This window comes from Eleutherodactylus coqui, chromosome 3 (genome assembly GCF_035609145.1).
Source record: "Eleutherodactylus coqui strain aEleCoq1 chromosome 3, aEleCoq1.hap1, whole genome shotgun sequence".
Lineage (NCBI taxonomy): Eukaryota > Metazoa > Chordata > Amphibia > Anura > Eleutherodactylidae > Eleutherodactylus > Eleutherodactylus coqui.
Window position 1 is genome coordinate 136,956,615 of NC_089839.1, and position 25,186 is coordinate 136,981,800.

General features: G+C 44.8%; 1 protein-coding gene across 5 annotated transcripts in view; it reads right to left on the reverse strand.

The window, feature by feature from the left end:
• Positions 1-25,186, reverse strand: part of UNC93A (unc-93 homolog A) — a 114,347-nt gene that overhangs the window by 8,892 nt on the left and 80,269 nt on the right. For all 5 annotated transcript variants that reach the window (XM_066596132.1, XM_066596135.1, XM_066596133.1 and 2 more), the window contains 4 exons: positions 19,597-19,826; positions 16,535-16,669; positions 8,539-8,756; positions 4,786-4,921 (listed from right to left, as the gene is read on the reverse strand). In XM_066596132.1, coding sequence (XP_066452229.1) covers positions 4,786-4,921; positions 8,539-8,756; positions 16,535-16,669; positions 19,597-19,826 — 719 coding nt within the window. The remainder of the gene's footprint in view (positions 1-4,785; positions 4,922-8,538; positions 8,757-16,534; positions 16,670-19,596; positions 19,827-25,186) is intronic.

Sequence of the window (25,186 nt, forward strand, 5' to 3'; positions counted from 1 at the left end):
AGAGGCAGGGCCAGACCAAATAATCCACCAACTGTTTCCCAAAGCGCCCCCTCGCACCATGCCATCCTGCAGAGGCCGAGGTGCTCAAAGGTGTGGCAGTTTTTCACTGAGAGTGCAGACGACCGACGAACTGTGGTGTGCAAGGTTTGTCGCGCCAAGATCAGCCGGGGAGCCACCACCACCAGCCTCACCACCACCAGCATGCGCAGACATATGATGGCCAAGCACCCCACAAGGTGGGACGAAGGCCGTTCACCGCCTCCGGTTTGCACCACTGCCTCTACCCCTGTGCCCCAACCTGCCGCTGAGATCCAACCCCCCTCTCAGGACACAGGCACTACCGTCTCCCGGCCTGCACCCACACCCTCACCTCCGCTGTCCTCGGCCCCATCCAGCAATGTCTCTCAGCGCACCATCCAGCCGTCGCTAGCGCAAGTACGCAGCCACGCACCCGCACGCTGAAGCGTTAAACGTGCACATAGCCAAATTGATCAGCCTGGAGATGCTGCCGTATAGGCTTGTGGAAACGGAGGCTTTCAAAAACATGATGGCGGCGGCGGCCCCGCGCTACTCGGTTCCCAGTCGCCACTACTTTTCCCGATGTGCCGTCCCAGCCCTGCACGACCACGTCTCCCGTAACATTGTACGCGCCCTCACCAACGCGGTTACTGCCAAGGTCCACTTAACAACGGACACGTGGACAAGCACAGGCGGGCAGGGCCACTATATCTCCCTGACAGCACATTGGGTGAATTTAGTGGAGGCTGGGATCGAGTCAGAGCCTGGGACTGCTCACGTCCTACCCACCCCCAGAATTGCGGGCCCCAGCTCGGTGCTGGTATCTGCGGCGGTGTATGCTTCCTCCACTAAACCACCCTCCTCCTCCTCCTCCTACGCAACCTCTGTCTCGCAATCAAGATGAGTCAGCAGCAGCACGTCGCCAGCAGTCGGTGTCGCGCGGCGTGGCAGCACAGCGGGGGTCAAGCGTCAGCAGGCCGTGCTGAAACTACTCAGCTTAGGAGAGAAGAGGCACATGGCCTACGAACTGCTGCAGGGTCTGAGAGACCGCTGAGCCTCCAACCGGGCATGGTTGTGTGTGACAACGGCCGTAACCTGGTGGCGGCTCTGCAGCTCGGCAGCCTCACGCACGTGCCATGCCTGGCCCACGTCTTTAATTTGGTGGTTCAGCGCTTTCTGAAAAGCTACCCACGCTTGTCAGACCTGCTCGGAAAGGTGCTCCGGCTCAGCGCACATTTCCGCAAGTCCAAGACAGACGCTGCCACTCTGCAACATCGGTTTAATCTGCCAGTGCACCGACTGCTGTGCGACATGCCCACACGGTGGAACTCTACGCTCCACATGTTGGCCAGACTCTATGAGCAGCGTAGAGCTATAGTGGAATACCAACTCCAACATGGGAGGCGTAGTGGGAGTCAGCCTCCTCAATTCTTTACAGAAGAGTGGGCCTGGTTGGCAGACATCTGCCAGGTTCTTGGAAACTTTGAGGAGTCTACCCAGATGGTGAGCGGCGATGCTGAAATCATTAGCGTCACCATTCCTCTGCTATGCCTCTTGAGAAATTCCCTGCAAAGCATAAAGGCAGACGCTTTGCGCTCGGAAACTGAGGCGGGGGAAGACAGTATGTCGCTGGATAGTCAGAGCACCCTCATGTCTATATCTCAGCGCGTTGAGGAGGAGGAGGAGGAGGAGGGGGAGGAGCATGAGGAGGAGGGGGAAGAGACAGCTTGGCCCACTGCTGAGGGTACCCATGCTGCTTGCCTGTCATCCTTTTAGTGTGTATGGCCTGAGGAGGAGGAGGAGGATCCTGAAAGTGATCTTCCGAGTGAGGACAGCCATGTGTTGCGTACAGGTATCCTGGCACACATGGCTGACTTCATGTTAGGATGCCTTTCTTGTGATCCTCGCGTTACACGCATTCTGGCCACTACGGATTACTGGGTGTACACACTGCTCGACCCACGGTATAAGGAGAACCTTTCCACTCTTATACCCGAAGAGGAAAGGGGTTCGAGAGTGATGCTATACCACAGGATCCTGGCGGACAAACTAATGGTAAAATTCCCATCCGACAGCGCTAGTGGCAGAAGGCGCAGTTCCGAGGGCCAGGTAGCAGGGGAGGCGCGGAGATCAGGCAGCATGTACAGCACAGGCAGGGGAACACTGTCCAAGGCCTTTGACAGCTTTATGGCTCCCCAGCAAGACTGTGTCACCGCTCCCCAGTCAAGGCTGAGTCAGCGGGAGCACTGTAAAAGGATGGTGAGGGAGTACGTAGCCGATCGCACAACCGTCCTCCGTGACGCCTCTGCCCCCTACAACTACTGGGTGTCGAAGTTGGACACGTGGCCTGAACTCGCGCTGTATGCCCTGGAGGTGCTTGCTTGTCCTGCGGCTAGCGTCTTGTCAGAGAGAGTGTTTAGTGCGGCTGGGGAAATCATCACGGATAAGCGTACCCGCCTGTCAACCCACAGTGCCGACAGGCTTACAATCATAAAGATGAACAAAGCCTGGATTTCCCCAGAGTTCTCTTCTCCACCAGCGGACAGCAGCGATACCTAAACAATACGTAGGCTGCACCAGCGGATGGAAGCATCGTTCTCTATCACTTAAAAAACGGGGACCTTTTAGCTTCATCAATCTGTATATTATATTCATCCTCCACCTCCTGCTCCTGCTCCTCCTCCTGAAACCTCACGTAATCACGCCGAATGGGCAATTTTTCTTAGGCCCACAAGGCTCAGTCATATAACTTTTGTAAACAATGTTTATACGTTTCAATTCTCAATTCAATAAAGCGTTGAAACTTGCACCTGAACCAATTTTTATTTTAACTGGGCTGCCTCCAGGCCTAGTTACAAATTAAGCCACATTAACCAAAGTGATTAAGGGGTTTCACCTGCCCTCTTGGTTGGTCATTGGTAATTTTTCTGAAGTACATTTGTACTGTTGGTACACCAATTTTTTTGGGCCCTCGCCTACAGTGTAATCCTAGTCATTTTTAGCCCACCTGCATTAAAGCTGACGTTACCTTAGCTGTGCTGGGCACTGCAATGGGATATATTTATGTACCGCCGGTGGGTTCCAGGGAGCCACCCATGCTGTCGGTCCACATGGAGTTGTAACTGCATGTGTACACTTCTAAAGAACCCCAGTCTGACTGGGGCATGCAGTGTGGGCCGAAGCCCACCTGCATTAAACCTGACGTTACCTCAGCTGTGATGGGCACTGCAATGGGATATATTTATGTACCGCCGGTGGGTTCCAGGGAGCCACCCATGCTGTGGGTCCACAGGGACTTCACATTAGGGATTTGTACCTGCCAGTGTCTATGTATTAAAAACCCCAGTCAGACTGGGGCATGCAGTGTAGGCCGAAGCCCACCTGCATTAAACCTGACGTTACCTCAGCTGTGATGGGCAATGCAATGGGATATATTTATGTACCGCCGGTGGCTTTCTGGGACCCACCCATGCTGTCGGTCCACACGGAGTTGTATCTCCATGTGTCCACTTCTAAAGAACCCCAGTCTGACTGGGGCATACAGTGTGGGCCGAAGCTTACCTGCATTAAACCTGACGTTACCTCAGCTGTGCTGGGCACTGCAATGGGATACATTTATGTACAGCCGGTGGGTTCCAGGGAGCCACCCATGCTGTGGGTGCACACGGATTTCCCATTGCGGAGTTGTACCTGCCTGTGACTATTTATAAAAAACCCCGGTCTGACTGGGGCATGCAGACACCTTGACAGAATGAATAGTGTGTGGCACATGTGTTCCCCATTGCTATGCCCACGTTTGCAGCTATTGATGGAGGTGGCACAGGATTGGATTTCTCATTGCTTCTGTACAGCATTATGGGCTATCGCCCCGCCCCTTTTAAAGAGGGTCGCTGCCTGGCCATGCCAACCCTCTGCAGTGTGTGCCTGCATTTCCTCCTCATGGCAGACGCACTTATAAATAGACATGAGGGTGGTGTGGCTATGAGGCCAGCGTGTGGCATGAGGGCAGCTGAAGGCTGCGCAGGGACACTTTGGTGTGCGCTGTGGACACTGGGTCGTGCGGGGGGGTTGGGCAGCATGTAACCCAGGACAAGTGGCAGCGGAGTATCATGCAAGCAGTGATTGTGCTTTGTTGGAGGTAGTGTGGTGCTTAGCTAAGGTATGCCTTGCTAATGAGGGTTTTTCAGAAGTAAAAATTATTGGGAGGGGGGGGCCACTCTTGCCGCTATTGTGGCTTAATAGTGGGACCTGGGAACTTGAGATGCAGCCCAACATGTAGCCCCTCGCCTGCCCTATCCGTTGCTGTGTTGTTCCCATCACTTTCTTGAATTTCCCAGATTTTCACAAATGAAAACCTTAGCGAGCATCGGCGATATACAAAAATGCTCGAGTCACCCATTGACTTCAATAGGGTTCGTTACTCGAAACGAACCCTCGAGCATCACAAAAATTTCGTCTCGAGTAACGAGCACCCGAGCATTTTGGTGCTCGCTCATCTCTAGCCTTAACGAGTATACTTGCTCATCTCTAGTCAGCACTTTAGAGTGATTTTTTAGCACAAAAATGTCCTTTTAGGAAAGTAAAAATAGTTTTTAATATAAGCACAAGTTGTTTGAAAAGTTATTGTCCATTAAAATTTTTGTATCAAGAAAAGGTGCACGTTAGCCCGCAAGGTGGAAATTTGGGAATCGTACATCAATAGCTAATAAAAATGATCTGCAAACAACACATTTCAAAATGGTTTATAATAGTTTATAGTTGTCTTACCCAAAAAAAAAAGAAATATCCTTCCGGTATATTCAGAAAGTTTTCCAAATAACAAGGAACAGATGGCATTGGTTGCTGCAAAGCAAATCATCACATATCCAACAAAATGTATCCCAAGAGAGCAGGTAACATAAGACTAAAATCAAGAGATATAACAATTTTAGTGAAAAATGTATTTGTGAAAATAAAATCAGAGATGAAAACACAAAGAATCATCTTCATAAAACAAGACACTCATTACTCAGACACCTGTAATCTGGTGTATGGAAAACTAACACTGTGGAACAGAAAAAAAAAATTCATGGTGCCTGGAATTTTAGACCTTATTCTGGTCATTTTTGTGTCGCTGATTCCAAAAATACCATCCATTTTGTTTTAGGAGCTTTAGTTTTCTGATGTCATTATCTATTTTTGTTATATTTATTTTCCCGACAGCATTTGCTTACTATTAGTGCGCATGATACATATTACCACTACTACATATCAAACTTGGGTTGATGAAACAATTTGTAAAGACATTGAAGAGAAATGGAACGTGTTTCGGCTACAAATGTAGAAAATGTCCAGCGATGAGCATGGAGAAGCTAAAAGCAGGTAAATTTGATGGACCACAAATGCAGGAACTGATGAAAGAACGGTGTTTCCAGGATCCAGTGGACAACTTTGAGGCTCGTTCATGGTCGGTGTTTTGTATGGTTGTAAAGTATTTCCTAGGGAACTATAAGGCTGCGAACTCGGTATACTTGTGGAGAACATGCTGACTTTTGTTTCTGAACATTTTAGTGTAACATGAGAATCAAGATTGCAGGACCTGCAGTCATTCTGGATGGATTTCAAGATTGTCTTGGTGATGTAAGTGATGAACAGGGTGAACAATGGGACCGTGGAAGAACCATACTGTGGTCCTTGAGATCTGCATATGATGGTGGATGGTGTCCAGGAACATCTCATCGCTGGAAATCACAGGAATGTAGTTTCATCTACGTCTCAATGAAGAAACTTCTGTTTTATTCATGTTCAAGGCTTTTTGGGATTTATGTTTGTACCTTCAGCTTTTACTAGACAGTCATTATATGTATAATACAATATGTGTAATGGATACATTTATATGGAGATATGTCATATCTTGATTAGCAGACCTGATAGTAAAAAACTAATGTCATTTTCAGAATCTATGACCTAAAAATAGCCCAAAAAAGTTCTAACATTTCAGTCACCAAAAATGTTGTTCCCCATTGATAATGGTTCCCCAAATTATACATATTCAGCTAAATTGAATAAGTATAATGTGTCAATAGGTTTAGGTAAAGCCATCTTTTTTGTGAGAGTTACTATGCCATGCACATACACACTCATCTGGATGTATATGAAATTTAACATGCCCAATTCTAACCTACCCTGGCATCATCCATCAAGGAAGAGTCAGGAGGCCCACAAGCACATCAGATAGTTGGCCAGTCCTGCCAAAAACAGTGGGTTTGGCTGACTTTTCTCTTATGCATATGAGGACTTCTAAGGATCTGTTACTTGATAAGCTTGTCAATTGTTTCTATAAACAATTAGCAGAAGGGCTTGTTTGGGAACATTTTTCTTTACATTTAGAAAAGCTGTATAGACTGCGAGCACCAAAATGCTCGGGTGCTCGTTACTTGAGCCGAGCTTTTCGTAATGCTCAAGAGCTCGGCTCCAGTAACGAACCCCATTGAAGTCAATGGGAGACTTGAGCACTTGAAAACAATGGTCTGCCGGCACCCTTGAATTGTTTTTTTATGGAAGGGCTTTACATATAAACCCTTCCCTGAAAAACAATAATTTTAGTGTAAAAAAAAAAAAGAATGACAGGCGAGAGCTGCCTGTGATTGGTTGAGCGCCTCAGCCAATCACAAGCAGCTCTTTCTGCAGGTGAGGATTTTAAATCCCCAGCTGCTGATAGATCAGCACTACAGAGCCAGGGACAGCGTGGAGAAGATGCGGCCAAGCCCCGGCAGCTGAAGGGAGGTATCTATTTTTTTTTTATTTTTTACACTATTTTTCCTGTTTTTTCAGGGAAGGGGTTATATTTAAAGCCCTTCCCTGAAATCCAATTACTGGGGGGCTGGCAGACTATTGTTTTCAAGGGAGCCGCCGTCAGCAGCCGCGGCTCCATCGAAAACATGTGAGGAGGAGAGGGTGAAATTTTCTTGAGCACCCGAGAACCACGTGGTGCTCGGCTCGAGTAACGAGTACATTCGAGTATGCTAATGCTCGAACGAGCATGCTCGTTCATCTCTACTATAGTCCTAAAATTTTACACAGCCAAAAGTTACAGTTGTATCCGCCTAGTTAATCTTCTATAACAGAAGATCACCACAGAAATATCTCTCCTTCCCTGATGATAACTGCTGTATCACTGTTACTGTAACCAGAATTATTTTAGGCAGATCCGTGAGATCACGTGATATTAGTGAAGTCTCACAGCAGTATTGGGCTGGAAGATTTATGGGAGCATCGCTGAGCATTCTGGCACCAGTGCTGAATGGCACTATATTAAGTCAATGGAGAGGGGCAAGGGAACGAGAGGAGAGAAATCTCCAGCACTGGCCATCCCCCCTGCTGGCCGCTCTGTGAGCGAGCCAGCAATACTAGCTTCCGTGCAGGAGCACGGGAGCGAGGACACACAGAGACGAGTGTCGGGCATCGTTTGCCCGACATTCGTCCCGTGTCAATGGACCCTAAGCCTTTAGCGTAATCTGATGTTAATCCTCACCCTGTACAACTCAATGTTAATTGAGTGGGCCTGAGAGTCTCGCCCATTCTATACACTGTGGGTATCAGTGGTAAAGTAAAGCTGACATCTGGCCTGGGGGGCCAGGTTTGGAGATAACTCTGATCCTGTTTATTAAACCTTTAGATGTGGTCAGTTTACCCAAGGCATTTAAATGGCTGGAGAGAGGGAGGAGGCTCCCCATGTACTCTGCGCACCTCCCACAGAATTAGCTCACAGGATTTTGTTCAGTGGTTATGGCACTCTGGGACCTTCTGAAAGCTCCCAAAATTGTCATACATTTCAGCCGATTAAGCCTGTAGCAGGGTGTATATACGCTACCATCTGAGCTGTCTTCCCCTTCCCTCCCCGACTCATCTCCTCTCTCCCCTCCTCCAACTGTTTGCAATGGGAGGGGGCGGGAGGAAGTTGGAGCTTAGCTCCACCCCCTTCCATTGCTTAACTCTGTCCTGCCCCCTTCCATTGCAAACAGCCAAAGGGTAGGAGAGAGCAGGTGAGTCAGTGAGGGGAAGGGTAAGATAGGTCAGATGGTAGTGTATATCGGCCAGCCGTGAAAAGGCGGCCGATATACACTCGTGTGAATAAGCCCTTACTTTGCAGCATTTATTCCACACTTACCTAAAACTTTTACACAGTAGTGTATATCGTACATTAAACAGTAACATTAAAAAATACAGCTTGTCCTTAAGAAACAGGCTTCATTTGGCTATTGATAAAAAAAACAAATATTAGCTCTTGGAAGGTGGGGATGAAAAAACTAAATTAAAGAAGCAAAAAATCTCTGGACTTGAAAGGGTTAAATGAGTTTTCCTACCAAGGGCATTTATCACTTATGCACACACAGCTGGTACTATCACCCCATAAACCTTGAATGGATAGTAAAATGCGTTCTGGGCTGCTGCTCCATTCAATCTCCTCCCCACTTCAGTCTAGTAACTAATGGGATTCCAGCAGTGGCATCTCATAGATTCATAATAGAGAGAAAATACCTTTGTGTAGTCTCCAGCCAAAAATCCTTGTTCAAAACCACTCCACATTGTGATGGGTATAAGAAGACACTGGCGTTTATCTTTGAGATGTCTTAGTGTTTCTAATATTTTCTGGCAAAATGATTCATCTTTAATGTCTTCATTTTCTTCACCTTCCCTTCTCAGATTGATATTATCCAAAAAAAACGAAACCAGCAAAACCGCAAGCACTCCACTACCTGAAATATAACAGCTAACAATGTAAGGCTTAAAACTTCAAAGAAGCAGACTGAGGTGTACTAGTATATTAACGGGCTCTAATTAGGTACTGAATCCTGTGCAGCTGAGGAATAAAAGGAATCTATCACTCACTCCCTGCTGTAGGCTTGTGGGGGTCCCGCAGTGCAGGGGGGTTAAGAAATGGATCACACATTGTGGTAAACAGTCTTAGGGCTCCAACACACTTGCGTTAGCGTTTTTTGTTAATGCGATTGTCAATCGGACTTTCTAATGTTAAAAACTCAACGCAACTTGCGTTTTTGGTGCATTGTGTTATGTTGCATTTTTAACATTAGAAAGTCCCATCGACAATCGCGTTAACAAAAAACGCAAGTGTGTGGGAGCCCCTAAGGCCTCCCTCAAACAGGTGTTTGGAAAAAGCGCTGCAATTTTACTTTCACTTTCATCTGCAGCTTCCTGCAGCTGACAGCCAGGTTTAGCACATCTCATCATTGATGAGGTGCGCTATACACTGGATAATAGAACAGACTCCACTAGAAAATTGCGATGCTGGAAAGCGCCATGTTCGAGCGGCTGTCTGAGAGGCTCTAATGAAAACAATGGAAGCGTTATACCGTGATTAGCTTGGCACTGAAAATGCTGCATTAACCCTTTCAGCTCCAATATCGGACCTGTTCCAACATCCTCATTTCCTCTATAGCTATGATGTCAAGACAGACCCGACATGCTGTTTCTGCACTACTGCTTGCCCTGCTCTGCTGCCTGAGGTGGTACTGTTGTATCTTGTCTCCACCGGAACTGTGGGTGGAGACAAGGGGTTGTTCTGCTTCAGTCATATGGAACTCCCTGAGCTGGCTATTGGTCCTCGACTCACAGGTCCATCCCACCCTCCCTCCCTGGTCATCTCACCTCCCTGCTGTTGTCACTTTCCCTGCCGTTTCTCCTTATTGGCTCCGCGCTACCTTTCTGTCAGTGTCCCTGGCGCTATGCCTTATCCCCTCTGTGCTTCACAACAGTCCGCTCGCCGATGTCATTATCTGTGCTGAATTGACATCAGAGTTGGCAAATCACATGGGCCGCTCTCTGTGTCAGCGTTTCAGCCTCTGTCTTCGGCCGCCATGATCTTAGACCACCCGGATATCTCTCTCAAAGTCTCCCCACCAGCTGTAAGCTAGCGGAGAGCTGATAAGTGCAAGCGGCAGCCACAGTAACTATGAGATAGATAAATAGATAGATATGAGATAGATAGATATCTCATATCTATCTATCTATCTATCTATCTCCTATCTATCTATCTAACGTCCTATCTGTCTATCTAACATCCTATCTATCTATCTATCTATCTCCTATCTATCAATCTATCTATCTAGATATGAGAGAGATAGATAGATAGATAAATGGATAGGAGATAGATAGATAGATAGATAGATAGATAGATAGATAGATAGATAGATAGATAGATAGATAGATATGAGATAGGAAATATCTATCTCCCATCTATCCATGCCTCTCCTATCTCATATCCATCTATCTCATATCTATCTAACGTCATATCTATCTATCACCTATCTATCATCTATCTATATCCTATCTATCTTCTATCTATATCCTATCTATCTTCTATCTATCTATCTCCTATCTCATCTCTATTTCCTATGTATCTGTCTATCTCATATCTCTCTATATCCTATTTCATATCTATCTATCTATCTATCTCTTAACTATCTATCTTTCTATGTTTCTCCTATCTCATATCCATCTATCCATGTATCTATCCATCTATGAAATAGGAGATATTTATCTATCTAATAATCTAACTATCTCATATCTATAGATAGATATATAGATAGATAGATAGATAGATATGAGGTAGGAGATAGATAGATAAGTGATCTAATATCTATCTATCTCCGATCTATCATTTATCTATATCCTATATATCTTCTCTCTCATATCTATCTAGATATGAGATAGTTAGATTGATTGATAGATAGATAGATAGATAGATAGATAGATAGATAGATAGATAGATAGATAGATAGGAGATATCTATCCCCTATCTATCAATCTAACTATCTCATATCTAGATAGATAGATAGATAGATAGATAGATAGATAGATAGATAGATAGATAGATAGATAGATGAGATAGAAGATAGATAGGATATAGATAGATGATAGATAGGTGATCTAATATCTATCTATCTATCTCCTATCTCTTATCTATGTATCTCCTATCTCATATCCATCTATCTCATATCTATCTAACATCATATCTATCTTTCTACCTATCTATCTATCACATATCTACATAGATAGATAATAGATATATAGATAGATATAAGATAGATGGATATGAGATAGGAGATAGATAGATGGATGGATGATAGATAGATAGATAGATATGAGATAGGATACAGATAGATGATAGATAGGTGATAGATAGATGGGTAGAAAGATAGATATGATGTTAGATATGAGATAGATGGATAGGAGATAGGTGATAGATGGATAGAGAGATAGATAGACAGATATGAGATAGAAGATAGATAGGATATAGATAGATGATAGATAGATATTAGATAACCTATCTATCTATCTCTCTATCTATCTCCTATCTATCATCTATCTCCTATCTATCTATCTATCTATCTATCTATCTATCTATCTATCTATCTATCTCTCTATTCATCTATCTCCTGTCTCCTATCCATCTATCTCATATCTAACATCATATCTATCTTTCTACTCATCTATCTATCACCCATCTAACATCTATCTATATCCTATCTCATTTATATCTATATTCTATCTCATATCTATCTATCATCTATCTATGTAGATATGAAATAGATAAATAGATATGAGATAGATAGATATATAGATATCTCCTATCTATCTATCTATCTATCTATCTATCTATCTATCTATCTATCTATCTATCTATCTATCTATCTATCTATCTATCTATCTATCTATCTATCTATCCGCTTTTTCCCCGACTAGCTGGCTGAAGTGCTGCTTTTCCATCCAACAGGCTGGCTGAAGTGCCATGTCTCCCTCTGACTGGCTGGCTGAAGCACCTCATCTCCCTCTGACTGGCTGGCTGAAGTGCTGTTTCCCCCTCCGGCTGGCTTGCTTAAGCGCCGCTTCTCCCTCTGACTGGCTGGCTGAAGTGCAGCTCCTCCCTCCGAGTGGCTGGCCAAAGTTCCGCTTTTCCCCCCAATTGGCTGGCTATAGCACTGGTTCTCCCTCCGACTAGCTGGGTGAAGTGCCGCTTTTTCATCTGACTGGCTGGCCAAAGTGTGTGTATGTATGTGTATGTATATGTGTGTGTGTATGTGAGTTTGAGTGTATGGCTGGCTGAAGTGTGTGTGTACATGTGTGTGTGTGTAAATGCTTATGTGAGTATGAGTGTATATGTGTGTGTATATGTGTATGTTTAGGTGTGTATATGTCTGTGCGCGCACACACACACACATATATAAGAGAGAGTATGTGTGTACATGTATTTCTGAGTGTGTGTATATGTATGAGTATAAGTGTATGCTTATTTGTGTGTGTGTGTATACCTGTGAGTATGTGTATGTGTGTATTTTTATTTGTGTATGCGTGTATGTAGTTATGTGTTTGTGTGTATTTGTGCATACATATGGGTGTGTATGTTTACGTGTGTGTATATGTGTGAGTGTGTGTGTATGTCTGTCTATGTTTTTTTGAGTGTGTATGTTAGTGTATGTCTGTGTGTATGCTTATTTTTGTGTGTATACATGTGTTTGTGTATATGTATGTGTGTATGTTTTTATGTGTATGTGTGTGTTTATGTATATTTATTTGTGTGTATATGTGTGAGTGTGTATATATGTGTATGTTTATTTGTGTGTTTATGTGTGTGTATGTCTTTATGCGTATATACAGTATGTTTGAGTGTATGGGTGAGTGTGTGTGTATGTGTATAGGACTGCCTAGCTGAAGCACCACTTTTCCCTCCGACTGGCTGGCTAAAGCAACGCTTCTCCCTCCAAATTGCTGGCTGAAGCGTCGCTTTTCCATCTGACTGGCTGGCTGAAGTATGTGTGTATATGTGTGTGTGTGTGTGTATATGTTCATGTGAGTATGAGTGTATATGTGTCTATATACAGTATGTGTGTGCAGTGAGGCTGATGACTGCCTGATTCAGTGCTGTCAATAAAATCGACTTGCGATTATGAACACATGGTTTGAGCAACCTAAGCACCATTTATACACATGGACAGCCCCAAATGGAAAGCACCGTAACCAGATCAACAATTTCTTATGCCAGCAACATTGGCAGAGCTCAGTATAAGCAGTTAAAATCCTCCTTGCTGCAGACTGCGGCTCTGACCATCAACTTGCTGCAGAAGTCAAAATGCGTTTCAACATATAGACCACCCACAACAAAAAGCTTCGACACCATTAACATCCCAACGCAATATGCAGTAAAGGTTAAAAATAAATTCCAGACACTTAGCACATATGACAAAGATCCGGATGAACAATGTGAACAAATTAAATCAAATCAATCATAATTAAAACAGCAGAACAATCCATTCCATACACAAAAACATAAAAAAAAAGCCCACGATAGCTCTCAGATGTGATGATCGAAATTGCAAAAAAGAGACAAGCTGCCAAATCTGCAGGCAAGAACATCAAATTCAGATTGCTAAATGCAGAATTTCAGAGAGAAGCAAGGAGTGATAAGGAAGCTTAGTGGAATGAGCGTTGCAACAAATTGGGAGATGCAAGCAAGCAGAATCACACCCGTGAGCTGTTTGACCAGGTCCAGCGGGCACGTTTTGGACCTCGGAAAGAAACAACCATAAAAGATCAGAATGGTAAAGCACTACTGAATGGCACCCGAATTAAACAACAGTGGCAAGAGTACACAGCAGAACTATATACAGATTATCTACCATACCAATCAGCCAGCCAGGAATATTCGATGGAACAAGAACCTGATATCCTTGAGGAGGAGGTTGACTGGTACTGAAACTATTACCAAACATCGACTGCATACCAGCCAAATTACTCAAACCAATACTGACTCCATTGCTAACAACCCTTTGTAGACAGATCTGGAAGACCTAACAATGACCAAAGGAGTGGACAAGATCAGTCTTTGTCCCAATTCACAAAAAAGGTGATGCACAAGAGTGCAACGATTTTCAGACCATCACTCTTATAACATATGCAAGCAAAATTCTGCTAAAGATAATTCAAAAAGGCCTTCGTCATTGAAGAGGAACTCCCTGATGTTCAAGCTGAGTTCCACAGAGGGCGTGGAACCAGAGACCAAAACGCAAACTTGCGCTGGGTCATAGCGAAGAAGCATGAACACTAAAAGGACCTATACCTGTGCTTCATCGACTACAGCAAAGCTTTGACTGTGTTGAACATGTCAAGCTGTGGAAATGCCTAAAGTAAATGGGAATATCAGAGCATCGGAAGAATTGATAAGATCACTTTATGAGAATCAAGAAGCAACAGAAAAGACTGTCTTTGGTAACACTGACTGGTTTGAAATCAGGAAATGCATCCGACAAGGCTGCATTCTAGCCCCAGCCCTGTTCACCTTCTATGCCGAAATGATCAATCTGGATGAATCCCCAATTGGAGTGAAAATTGGTGGAAAAAAACAAACAATCTTTGATATGCTGACGACACAACTCTACTTGCAGCAAATAAAAAGGACCTTGAATATCTAATCTGAAGAGTTAAAGAAGAAAGCGAACACATGGGAGTGTATCTCAATATTAAGAAAAAAAGGTGCTAACAACAGCAAGCAATGTTGTACCACACATAACAATCGACAATGAAGAAGTTGAATCAGTCCAAGATTTCAGTTTCTTTGGATTCAAGATCGACTGCAGTGGTGAATCGCTGCCTGAGATCAAACGAAGAATCAGCCTTGGCTGCAATGTAATGCAAGGAATGGCGAAGATATGGAGGAGCAAATACTCAGGCCCCTGTCCCACATATCGCTTTTTACTGCGATTAGCAAGGAGTCCCAAGCCCCTCGCTAACTGCAGTACAATACTCCCATTGATTTTAATGGGGCTTCCCAGACCTGTGCTCGAAAACGGGTCTGTTCTATTATTCAGCGTTTTCATGTTTTTAACACATGCCATTGCCCATTGCGCGTGATAAAAAGCTCTGTCAAAACACTGTACCAAATACAGTACCAAATACATTGTCAAAACACTGTATTCAAAACCGCCACTCGAAATGACGGTAAAATGCCACCATTTCTGAATGTATGTATGAGAGTGGCTTCACTATCAGCTGTACACTGGCCCTCTACTTACAAAACCATGCAATATCTAAGCATGTCTGGAGATGAATAAACTTGCATAGTCTTGATATTTTGTCTTTCTGCATAACAGAAGACCTCATTCCCCTGAAGACACACTGAATAGGACAGTAAATCTGAAGGTAATTCATCCAATGGCAAACCATAAAGCACACCTAAATTAAAAAGAAATAATAAATGCTACAAAAAAAAACTACCTGATGGAAAAATACTTACAACTTATTTGAATTCAGAAGGTAAAATACTACTAGAATCACCATTACATGTTCTTGTGAAAGAAATCATGTTGACCAGTGATAGGGCTCATTCACATGGGCATATTCCGCACGCATATTTCACCGCGTAAGATGTGGTGAATGGAGGCAATGAAAGTCAATGGACTTTCATTCTTCCATTCACCCCTGCGAGTAGGCACTGCGTATCGATACGCACGATAAAATAAATCGCACCATGCTCTATTTCTCCACGTATCAAATGCAGCCCTTCAATCGGCTACATATGAAATGCTGTCCATACACAGGCATTGCGAAGGGGCTGCGTTTTGATATGCACAGAGCAGAGCAGGGAATTAAAAAAAACAAAACCACACTGCACATGTCCATGATGGCGGATTTCAAGTGCAGTGCCAAGTGCAGCTCATACGCGGCCTCTGCCTGCAGAGTGTATGGGCTGTAGTGCGTACAACGCTGCAGGAAGCCCGCAGCAATGTATGCATACGCCCATGTGAATGATTATTCAGTGTAAATGCCTGCACCACCTGAATGATGAACGATTATTTTTTCGTTGTTCGGATTGTGCAAGCATAAAAATCAAACCATGAGCAGCCCGTATAAACAGGCTGTCGTTCAGCTATGCATAATGGCCTGTTTGCAGTGAATGGAGGTGGGTGGGCCAGAATGAACCCCACACAGCTCCGCTTCCACTTACTGAGTGGTAATTGCTCCCATTAGAAAGCACAGGAATGATTATGGGCTCAGTCAGACGAGCGGAGATCCACGTGTTTTTCCATGCGGAAAAAAAAAAACGTGACACGCCTGCGGGAAAAAAAAATCTGCACCCACAAAAGATAGAACATATGGGTGGCAATGGACATGGTCATGCAGATTTTTTCCCGCACACGTATCGTGTTTTTTTCCGCGTGGATCTCTGCTCGTCTGACTGAACTCTAAGGTCTTATGCACAAGGCTGTGACGGGCTTCGCAAGCGGAATATTGCAGCGGAGTCAGTCACGGCGCCCCCCCCCCCCCCCCCAAAGACCCCATACTTACCTCCGGATCCACTGTTCGAAGTCCAGCATAACACTCTGGCGTGCATGCGCAGTATAGCGCATGATGCGCCGACAGTGTCATATGACATAAGATACAGTCCACACATCTCGTTACTAGGTTTAATGATCCCCTTTTAAGAAAGAAAGCAAAACAGAAAAAAAAAAACAAGTCTTACCTGTATAAACACCCAAAAGTGTGTAAATTAAATATTCTGCTGGCTTCTCAGAATCGGTAGTGTTAGCTGTGATTTCATTATATGGACAGTCATTTGCTCCACAGTGTGTATAATTTGGTAAACTTGCATTGTATCCTTAAAAAAATAAGCAATAAATGTAAATAGTATTAAATCTAAGGAAATGAAGGATGAACAAATAAATCAATTCTTATAAAAAACGTATATATAAGATATACCTATAAGACAACTTTTATTAACCCCTTAATGACATGGCCTATTTTGGCGTTGAGGACCAAACTATTTTTGGTATTTTTTCATCTCCATTTTTCAAAAGCCATAACCTTTTTTATTTTTCCATCCACACGGCCGTATAAGGACTTGTTTTTTGCGTGGCGAACTCTAGTTTTTATTGGTACCATTTTTGGGTACATAGACTACATTGTAAAACTTTTAATATTTTTTTTATGATCGTAGGGAGAGAAAGCGCATCAATTCTGCCTTAGATTTTTTATTTATTTTTTTTTAAAGCTTTAATTATGCAGCATAAATGATACACTACATTTTTTTCTGCAGGTCGGTTCAGTTACAACGATACCAAAATTCTTATTTTTTTAGGTTTTTCCACTTTTCCACAAGAAAAACTCTTTTTTTGGAAATTATTACTTTTTCTAAAATCACTGCATTCCAAGTCCTATAACTTTTTTTTTATTTTTCCATGGACGGAGCTCTATAAGGGCTTATTTTTTGCAAGACGAGCTGTAGTTTTTATTGGTACTATTTTCGGGTACATATGATTTTTTATCACTTTTATTGCGTTTTTTGGGAGGCAAAATGCTAAAAATTAGCATTTTGCCTCAGTTTTTTAGCGGTGTTTTTTACGCTTTTTGCTGTGCAGGATAAAAAACATGTTCAATTTATTGTACACATCGTTACGGACGCCTCGATACCAAATATGTGGAATTTTTTAATTTTTTTTATGATAATAGGGGAAAAAGCATAAAAAAAAAGTTTTTTTTAAATTTTTTTAAAATTTTTATTTTTTGTACTTTATTTTGCTCTTCTTTTTACACCATCTGTGTCCCTCTGAGGAACTTACACTGCAGCACTAATGATCGCTATGATAAGGCATGGCAGGTCTTCTCTCCTGCCATGCCTTATCGCTTATTATAGCGATCTTAGGCAATGGCAATACAGGAGGCCTGTATCTGGCTTCCTGTTGCCATAGCAACCAGCTCGGCTCTCGCGATGCTATCGCGAGAGCCGGCTGAGGTCACAGAGGGAGCGCACTCCCTCTGTGAACCCTTTTCCTGCCGTGATCTACTTAGATCACAGCACGGAAGGGGTTAACAGCGGGTGGGCGCATCTCCGTTGCCCCCGCTGTCTCAGTGGGAGGCCGGCTACTAGTGACAGCCGGCTTCCACTGCGGGATAGCGCAAGATCTGCTATGATCTCGCGTTATCCCTATGACGTAAGGGTACGTCATTTTGCGGGAAGTACCCTGCTCCCATGGTGTACCCTTACATCAAGGGGAGGGAAGGGGTTAAACAGCCGGCTCAGGTACAGAATACTTCTGAATAATGCCTTTTGGAAGCCCTGTTGTGAGAGAAACACATGTGGCTGCAGGATGTCCTGAACATATCACTGAGCTGTCATTGTCCTTCGTACCACTACTAGGGGTGACCGACTGTCATATGCGATGGCCCCCCAGACCATCACACCAGCAGTGGGGGCATTGTGCCTCTCCACTGCAAAGGCAACACTGAGGCGCTCACCCCTAGATCTCCAGACACGAACACGACTGTCGGCGGCACCCAAACTAAACCTGAATTTTTCGCTGAAGTCAACCCTGTTGAGCCCCGTAGCGTCCAGTTTTGTCATTCATGACACAACTACAAATGGAGGCGATGATGGGTGTCAAAGGTCGTACATATATTGGGCATTGTGAGAACCGTAAAAATGGAACATACGCGACCGAAATCTGCACCGGCTATTAAATGCTGGGTAAAAAGATAGTTCTGGATCTTTTGAGCGATGTACGCCGGCAGTTCCCAAAGACTCTTATGGGAGCTGGAAAAAATGAGAGAGGGAGGCAGTTTATCAGCATCTAATGCTGCGAAAAGCTTACAGGTGCCTCTATTTTAGGCTTTTGAGGTCATTCCGAGGATTTAAGATGAGCGAGGGATTTCCGGGCAGTGACATATTTTTTTGCTTAAACGTTGCGCCTGGTCGTGTGAATGGACGAGAAAATGCTAATTAAGCTCGAGGCTTGATTGCGGAAAATTGTCCATTCATGTGAATGTACGGCTCAGATGTGTGAACGTAAAAACGCATACGCTCGTGTGAAGGAGCCCTTAAAGGGGTTGTCCCGCGGCAGCAAGTGGGTCTATACACTTCTGTATGGCCATATTAATGCACTTTGTAATGTACATTGTGCATTAATTATGAGCCATACAGAAGTTATCAAAAGTTTTATACTTACCTGCTCCGTTGCTGGCGTCCTCGTCTCCATGGTGCCGACTAATTTTCGGCCTCCGATGGCCAAATTAGCCGCGCTTGCGCAGTCCGGGTCTTCTGCTCTCTTCAATGCAGCCGCTCGTGCAGAATGCCGGCTCCGTGTAGCTCCGCCCCGTCACGTGCCGATTCCAGCCAATCAGGAGGCTGGAATCGGCAATGTACCGCACAGAAGAGCTGCGGTCCACTGAGGGAGCAGACCCCGGCGGCCATCTTCAGCAGGTGAGTATGAAGACGCCGGACCGCCGGGATTCAGGTAAGCACTCTCCGGTTTGTTTTTTTAACCCCTGCATCGGGGTTGTCTCGCGCCGAACGGGGGGGGGGGGTTAAAAAAAAAAAAAAAACCGTTTCGGCGCGGGACAACCCCTTTAAGCTGAGTATTTCTGCAAAAACAGATTATAATTAAATAAAAACTATAAAAAGTAGTTTGAGGTGAACTTTTATGTTAAGTAACCATATAGTACATAATAACACAATAATTATGCAGTTTCTATGCTTATTTCATATTATCACTGTAAATGTCTTTAATGGGTCATTTTTACTGTATTTACCTGCATTCGATGTTTGTCGAAATATTAAAGATGAGATTAAGTTCCCCCATACACCAGATGATTGAAATATTAGGAAGAAAAGTCCAAAATATTGAGTGACAATATCTTTCCCAAGCTTTCCAACTTTCTGAGCGTATCGGTTTCCACTCACTGTCAGATATGTACATTTTGCAGCCCACAATGGAGCACCTCCAAATCCCAAAATCACCGATGTTGGAATAATAGTATACCTAGAAGATTAGAATTTGCATAGTTTTCATTTCACATTTGGTAAGAAAAGCCAAAGCAATGGCTTTTAAGTTGTAGTAGTTTCCAAGAATCTTACTTTTCAGTCCTTATTAAGAGTATTTTTGGTCCTACTGGCAAGCCATTTTACATCATGAAAACATGGAAGAATTATTAAACATATCATGATAGTATGAAATTTTGGTAGTGACATTGTATTACATGCAAGCATTCTTTCAAATGTATATGTCTGGTTGATCAATGCAACAGTTTCTCCTATATTTGGAATATCAATACTTTTTCAATGTCTCAGTATGGCTAAATTTGATAAAGCAAATATGTTGTTACCTAAAATTTTGCATTTAGATGCGATTGTGTGAAGATCCAAATTTAGTAATACTATTGATGGGTATTTCTTTACTACATGACCATAACTATGTATAAATACATTAGGGGAGAATACAAGGATCTCTCCCATTATCTGTTTATACCGAGGACTGCGACGGTAACAAGAGGGCATACTCTACGTCTAGAAGAAAGCAGGTTTCTTTAGAAGCAGAGACACTGTGAAACTCTCTGCCTGAGGAGATGGCTGTTACGGCTGGCAGGGACAGGTGGACAGGGGGTCCCTACGCCGTCCCTCTTCCGTGTCCCTACCTACTTGCCCCCCTGGGCTAGGCCCCAGGGTGATAACTGGGCGACGGTCCCTGTGCTGCACTAGGGACAGGGACCCCAAGAAAAGAGGAACAGGGAGACCGGAAGGAGAATACCGCTTAGTTGACAGGACGCAACAACTAAGTGACCAGAGAGAAGTCGGGAAACAGGCCACTGGAGGGATGTACCTCTTAAGGAGCGTCTTGTGGAAAACCCTATGGATTCTCCACATGTCCGGCAGGGCCAGCTCATACTCCATAGGGTTATCCACTCTGATGACTGAAAAAGGGCCCACAAATCGGGCAGCCAGCTTCAAGGAAGGCACTTTTAATTTCAAACTCTTGGAAGACAAGTATACTAACTGGCCCACAGAAAGAGGTTCCAAAATGGTATGGGTACTTCTGCTCCTCCTTAACACCGCACCCCTGGACTGCTCCAAGTTGCCACGCACCTTCTCCCACACCTCCCGCAGGTCCTGGACTTGAGTGTCTGCAGAAGAATTGTTACAGGAGGAGGAGAAGGCACTGTGAAACTGGGATTAAAACAGAAATTACAAAAGAAGGGAGAAACACCAGACACTGAATGTGTATGGTTATTGATGGCAAATTCAGCCAACGCTAGATAATTGACCCAGAGACTCTGACAATCACTCATGTACATTCTGAGATACTGAACCAGTTCCTAGTTCATATGTTCTGTCTGTCCATTAGACTCCAGGTGGAAGGCAGATGAAAACGACAACCCAATACCGATACCCCAACAAAAAGCCTTCTAAAACCGGGCAACAAATTGGGCTTCCCGGTCGGAAATAATATCCTTGGGAACCCCATGTAGGTGGACAATCTCCTTGATAAATATGGGGGCTAGCTCAGGAGCAGACGGAAGGGCAGTAAAATGCGCCATCTTGTAAAATCTGTCGACGACCAACAAGATGGCCGAGCATCCCTGGGACTTGGGCAAGTCGGTATTAAAATCCATCGACAGATGGGTCCATGGTCTCTCCGTGATGGGAAGAGGAAGAAGCGGACCCTCAGGCCATCACCGTACACTCTTCCCTCAGGCACAAATAGGGCAGGATTGACAAATTCCCTTACGCCCGAGACATTTGTGGCTACCAATACAGATGACCACACAGCTCCAGGTGCTTCAGACTTCTGGATGACCTGCTAAGACCGACGAATGAACTTCCTCCAGTGTGAAAAGCCGCAAGGCCCTGGGAACAAATAGCCTCCCCTCGGGAGGCCTTTGGGAACGGACTGCTGAGTCACCCGGAGCAGAGCAGCAGTGTCGGATGTAAGAGCAGCTACCACCATGCCTGGGCCAAAATACCCTCCGTCTGAGGTTCCTCTACCTCAGGTACCCTGAAACTGCGGGATGAAGCATTAGCTTTGATATTTTTGGACCCAGGCACATATGTGACTACAAAATTGAAGCGTGAAAAAAACATTGCCCACGTAGCCTGAGCGTTCAGGTGCTTGGCAGACTCCAGATAAACCAAATTCTTATGATCCGTGAGGACCGTAGTAGTATGACGAGCGCCCTTAAGAAATGTATCCATTCATCAAATGCCTATTTTATGGCCAATAATTCCCTGTTGCCAATATCATAGTTGCGTTTCGCCTGGTGGAACTTTCTGAAAAAGAACGCACAGGGTTGGAGACCAGGTCAGCCTGGAGATTCCTGCGAAAGGACTGCCCCCACACCATGCTCAGAGGCATCTACTTTAAGTATGAACAGCTGATTTAAATCCGTCTGGGCTAAAACCGGTGCAGTGGTCAGGTCAGGACCCCTTTTTGGTCAGGTCAGTCAAGTGTTTGGCCACCACCGAAAAGTTCTTAATAAATTTCCGGTAAAAGTTTGCAAACCCCAAAAAGCGTTGTAATACCTTTAAGTTGGTGGGTTGCACCCATTCGGTGATGGCCTTGACCTTGTTCGAGTCCATCCAGATGGCTGATTGAGAAATGACATATCCCAAAAAAGCAATCTCCTGTACCCCGTAAAGGCATTTCTCAAACTTAACATACAAGTGATGGGCTCGAAGGTGGGAAAGAACAGTCTGTAAATGCTTAACAGGGCTCTCCCAATCAGAAGAGAATATCAGAATGTCATTCAAATATAAAACCATGAACGGGCCCAAGATGTCGTGGAAAATGGTGTTCATAAAACCTTGAAAAAAAGCTGGCATGTTACATAACCCGAATGGCATGACTAAACATTCAAAATGCCCCAAAGGAGTATTAAACACTGTTTTCCGTTCTTCCCCCTCCCTGATACAGATGAGAATATAGGCTCCCCGAAGTTTAAGCTTGCAGAACCAACCGGCCCCTACAACCTGGTTGAGGAGGTCAGGAATCAGGGGTAAAGAGTACTGATTCTTGGTGGTTATCTTGTTCAAGGCTCTATAATCAACACAGGGCCAAAGGCCACCATCCTTCTTATCCATGAAAAATAACCCTGCCCCTGCGGGTGATTCGGAAGGACGTATATGTCCCTTGGCGAGACTCTACATAATATCCTCCTTCATTGCCTCGCGTTCTGGGACTGTTACGTTATATATCCCCCCCCCCTTGGGGATCTTGCTCCCGGGAACAAGATAGATCTTGCAATCCCATTCCCAGTGCAAAGGCAATGTCTCAGACAGTTGTTTCGAAAATATGTCCGAAAAATCCTCAATATACGGCGGCAACCCCTGTACCTGACACCTGGACTGAGACCAAATGCTCACTGCAACCTTGCCCCCATTGCACTAGTTCAGAGGTGGGGATTGTGAAGCCGGAGCCAAGGTACCCCAAGGATTAAATCAATGGAAAGGCTCTCCATCATCAAGAATGAACACACCTCAGAATGTAGCGCCCCTACTTCAGGTGTCCTCTTACTGATTAACCCTGCTGACAATGGAGTGGAATCAATACCCGAGACCAGGATAGGAGGGTTCACTGGTAAAAGGCATACAGACATAGACTTGACAAATTCAAAATTAACGAAGTTCGCGGCAGCCCCCAAATCAATAAAGGCCCAACCGTTGAGGTGATGAACATTATATGAAATAGAGAACGGCACAAACAATTTGGAACATTTAGGAAGTACCTGAGCAAATAAACCAGTTACAATTTCCATATTTCCATTGGAATATTCTTCCCCAGGGAGCGCTGGGGCCATTTTTTTTCCCTTTTCACTCTTCTAATTTTGGGTCCCCTTCCTGGGGTATCCAAGGAACCCTGCAGCTCTCCGAACATTCGGATGTGGAGGACGAACTTTTATCTTATTTTTAAGGCGATCTTGGACTAGGAGGTGCTGGCGGGTCCTTCACAGGACCCTGTCCAGTACCAGGTAAGTCCCTATTAGTATCCTATCTTTACCACATATGACCTCAGGAGCGCTGCATTGACCTTCATTTACTTTAACCTGAGCTCCTAGGTGATCCCTCTGGACATCGCCTAGGAGCGGAATTTTTTCCGGCGGCTGTTTCTTGGGGCAATTGGCGACCCGATGACCAGGACCTCCACAATAAAGGTATAGTTGATTCCTGAGCCGGAATTCCTTGTGCTCCTTTGGGGACATAGAGCCCACCTCCATTGCCTCGACTTCGTTAGTAGCTGAGGTCAAGGGCGGATTCTCGACCTAGCTCACGGGCAATTCGGTCCGAGTCTTGCGTCGGCCCGTAAGACGATGATTGGCCTTTACCGCGATAGTCATAGTCTGTTCTAGCGTCTCGGGTTTCGGGTGCGACAACAACAGATCTTTAACAGACTCAGACAACCCAGTAAGAAATAAATCTTTCAGAGCGCAGTAATTCCATCTTGACTCTACACAAAACTGTCAAAACTGGGAGCAGAATTCTTCTGCGGAATGTCTTCCCTGCCGGAGACTCAATAACTTACTCACTGCGTACCCCACCCTATCTGGCTCATCATAAATCTACCCAAAGGCCGTAAAAAAGGCATCTACCGATTGGCGGGCTGTGAGTCGGAAGGTAGCGAGAATGCCTAGTTTTGAGGGTTACCTCTCAAAGTGAAATAATTATGCCCACCCTCTGGTATTCTGAACCCGACGAGTGGGGAAGTAACTCAAAATATAACCTGTAAGTTTCCCAAAATGAGAAAAACATCCTACGGTCACCCGAAAAAACATCAGGCAGGGAGACCTTTGGCTCGACCCCTGACCCCGGGACTGCGGCTCCTGAAACTGGAGCCGAGCGGACAGGTCCTGCACCAAACCAGTCAAAACTTGCACCTGGTGGGAAAGCGCTGCAACAGCCTCCATATCAGGGGTGAAGCAGGAAGGTCGAAAAGAGTACCCAGCAGCAATATAGGCCAGTTCTTCTGGACAGATGGGCAGGGGGTCCCTACGCCAGCCCTCTCCGGTGTCTCTACCTACTTGCCCCCCTGGACTAGGCCCCAGGGTGTCAACTGGGTGACGGTCCCTGCGCTGCACTAGGGACAGGGACCCCAAGGAAGGAGGGACAAGGAGACCGGAAGGTGGGTACCGTGTAGCTGACAGAACGCAACAACTAAGTGACCAGAGAGAAGTCGAAAAACAGGCCGGGTCAAACCAGAAAGGCTCGTGCTTAGTACAGGGGAAGAAAACAAAAACAGAGTCAGAATAGAAGCCAAAGTCAGAACGCTAGAAGTCAGGTGAATAATGCGGCTGTAGGCAGATGGAGTCAGAACCAAACACTGGCAACCAGTGTCTGGCCTAGCCAGGCATATGA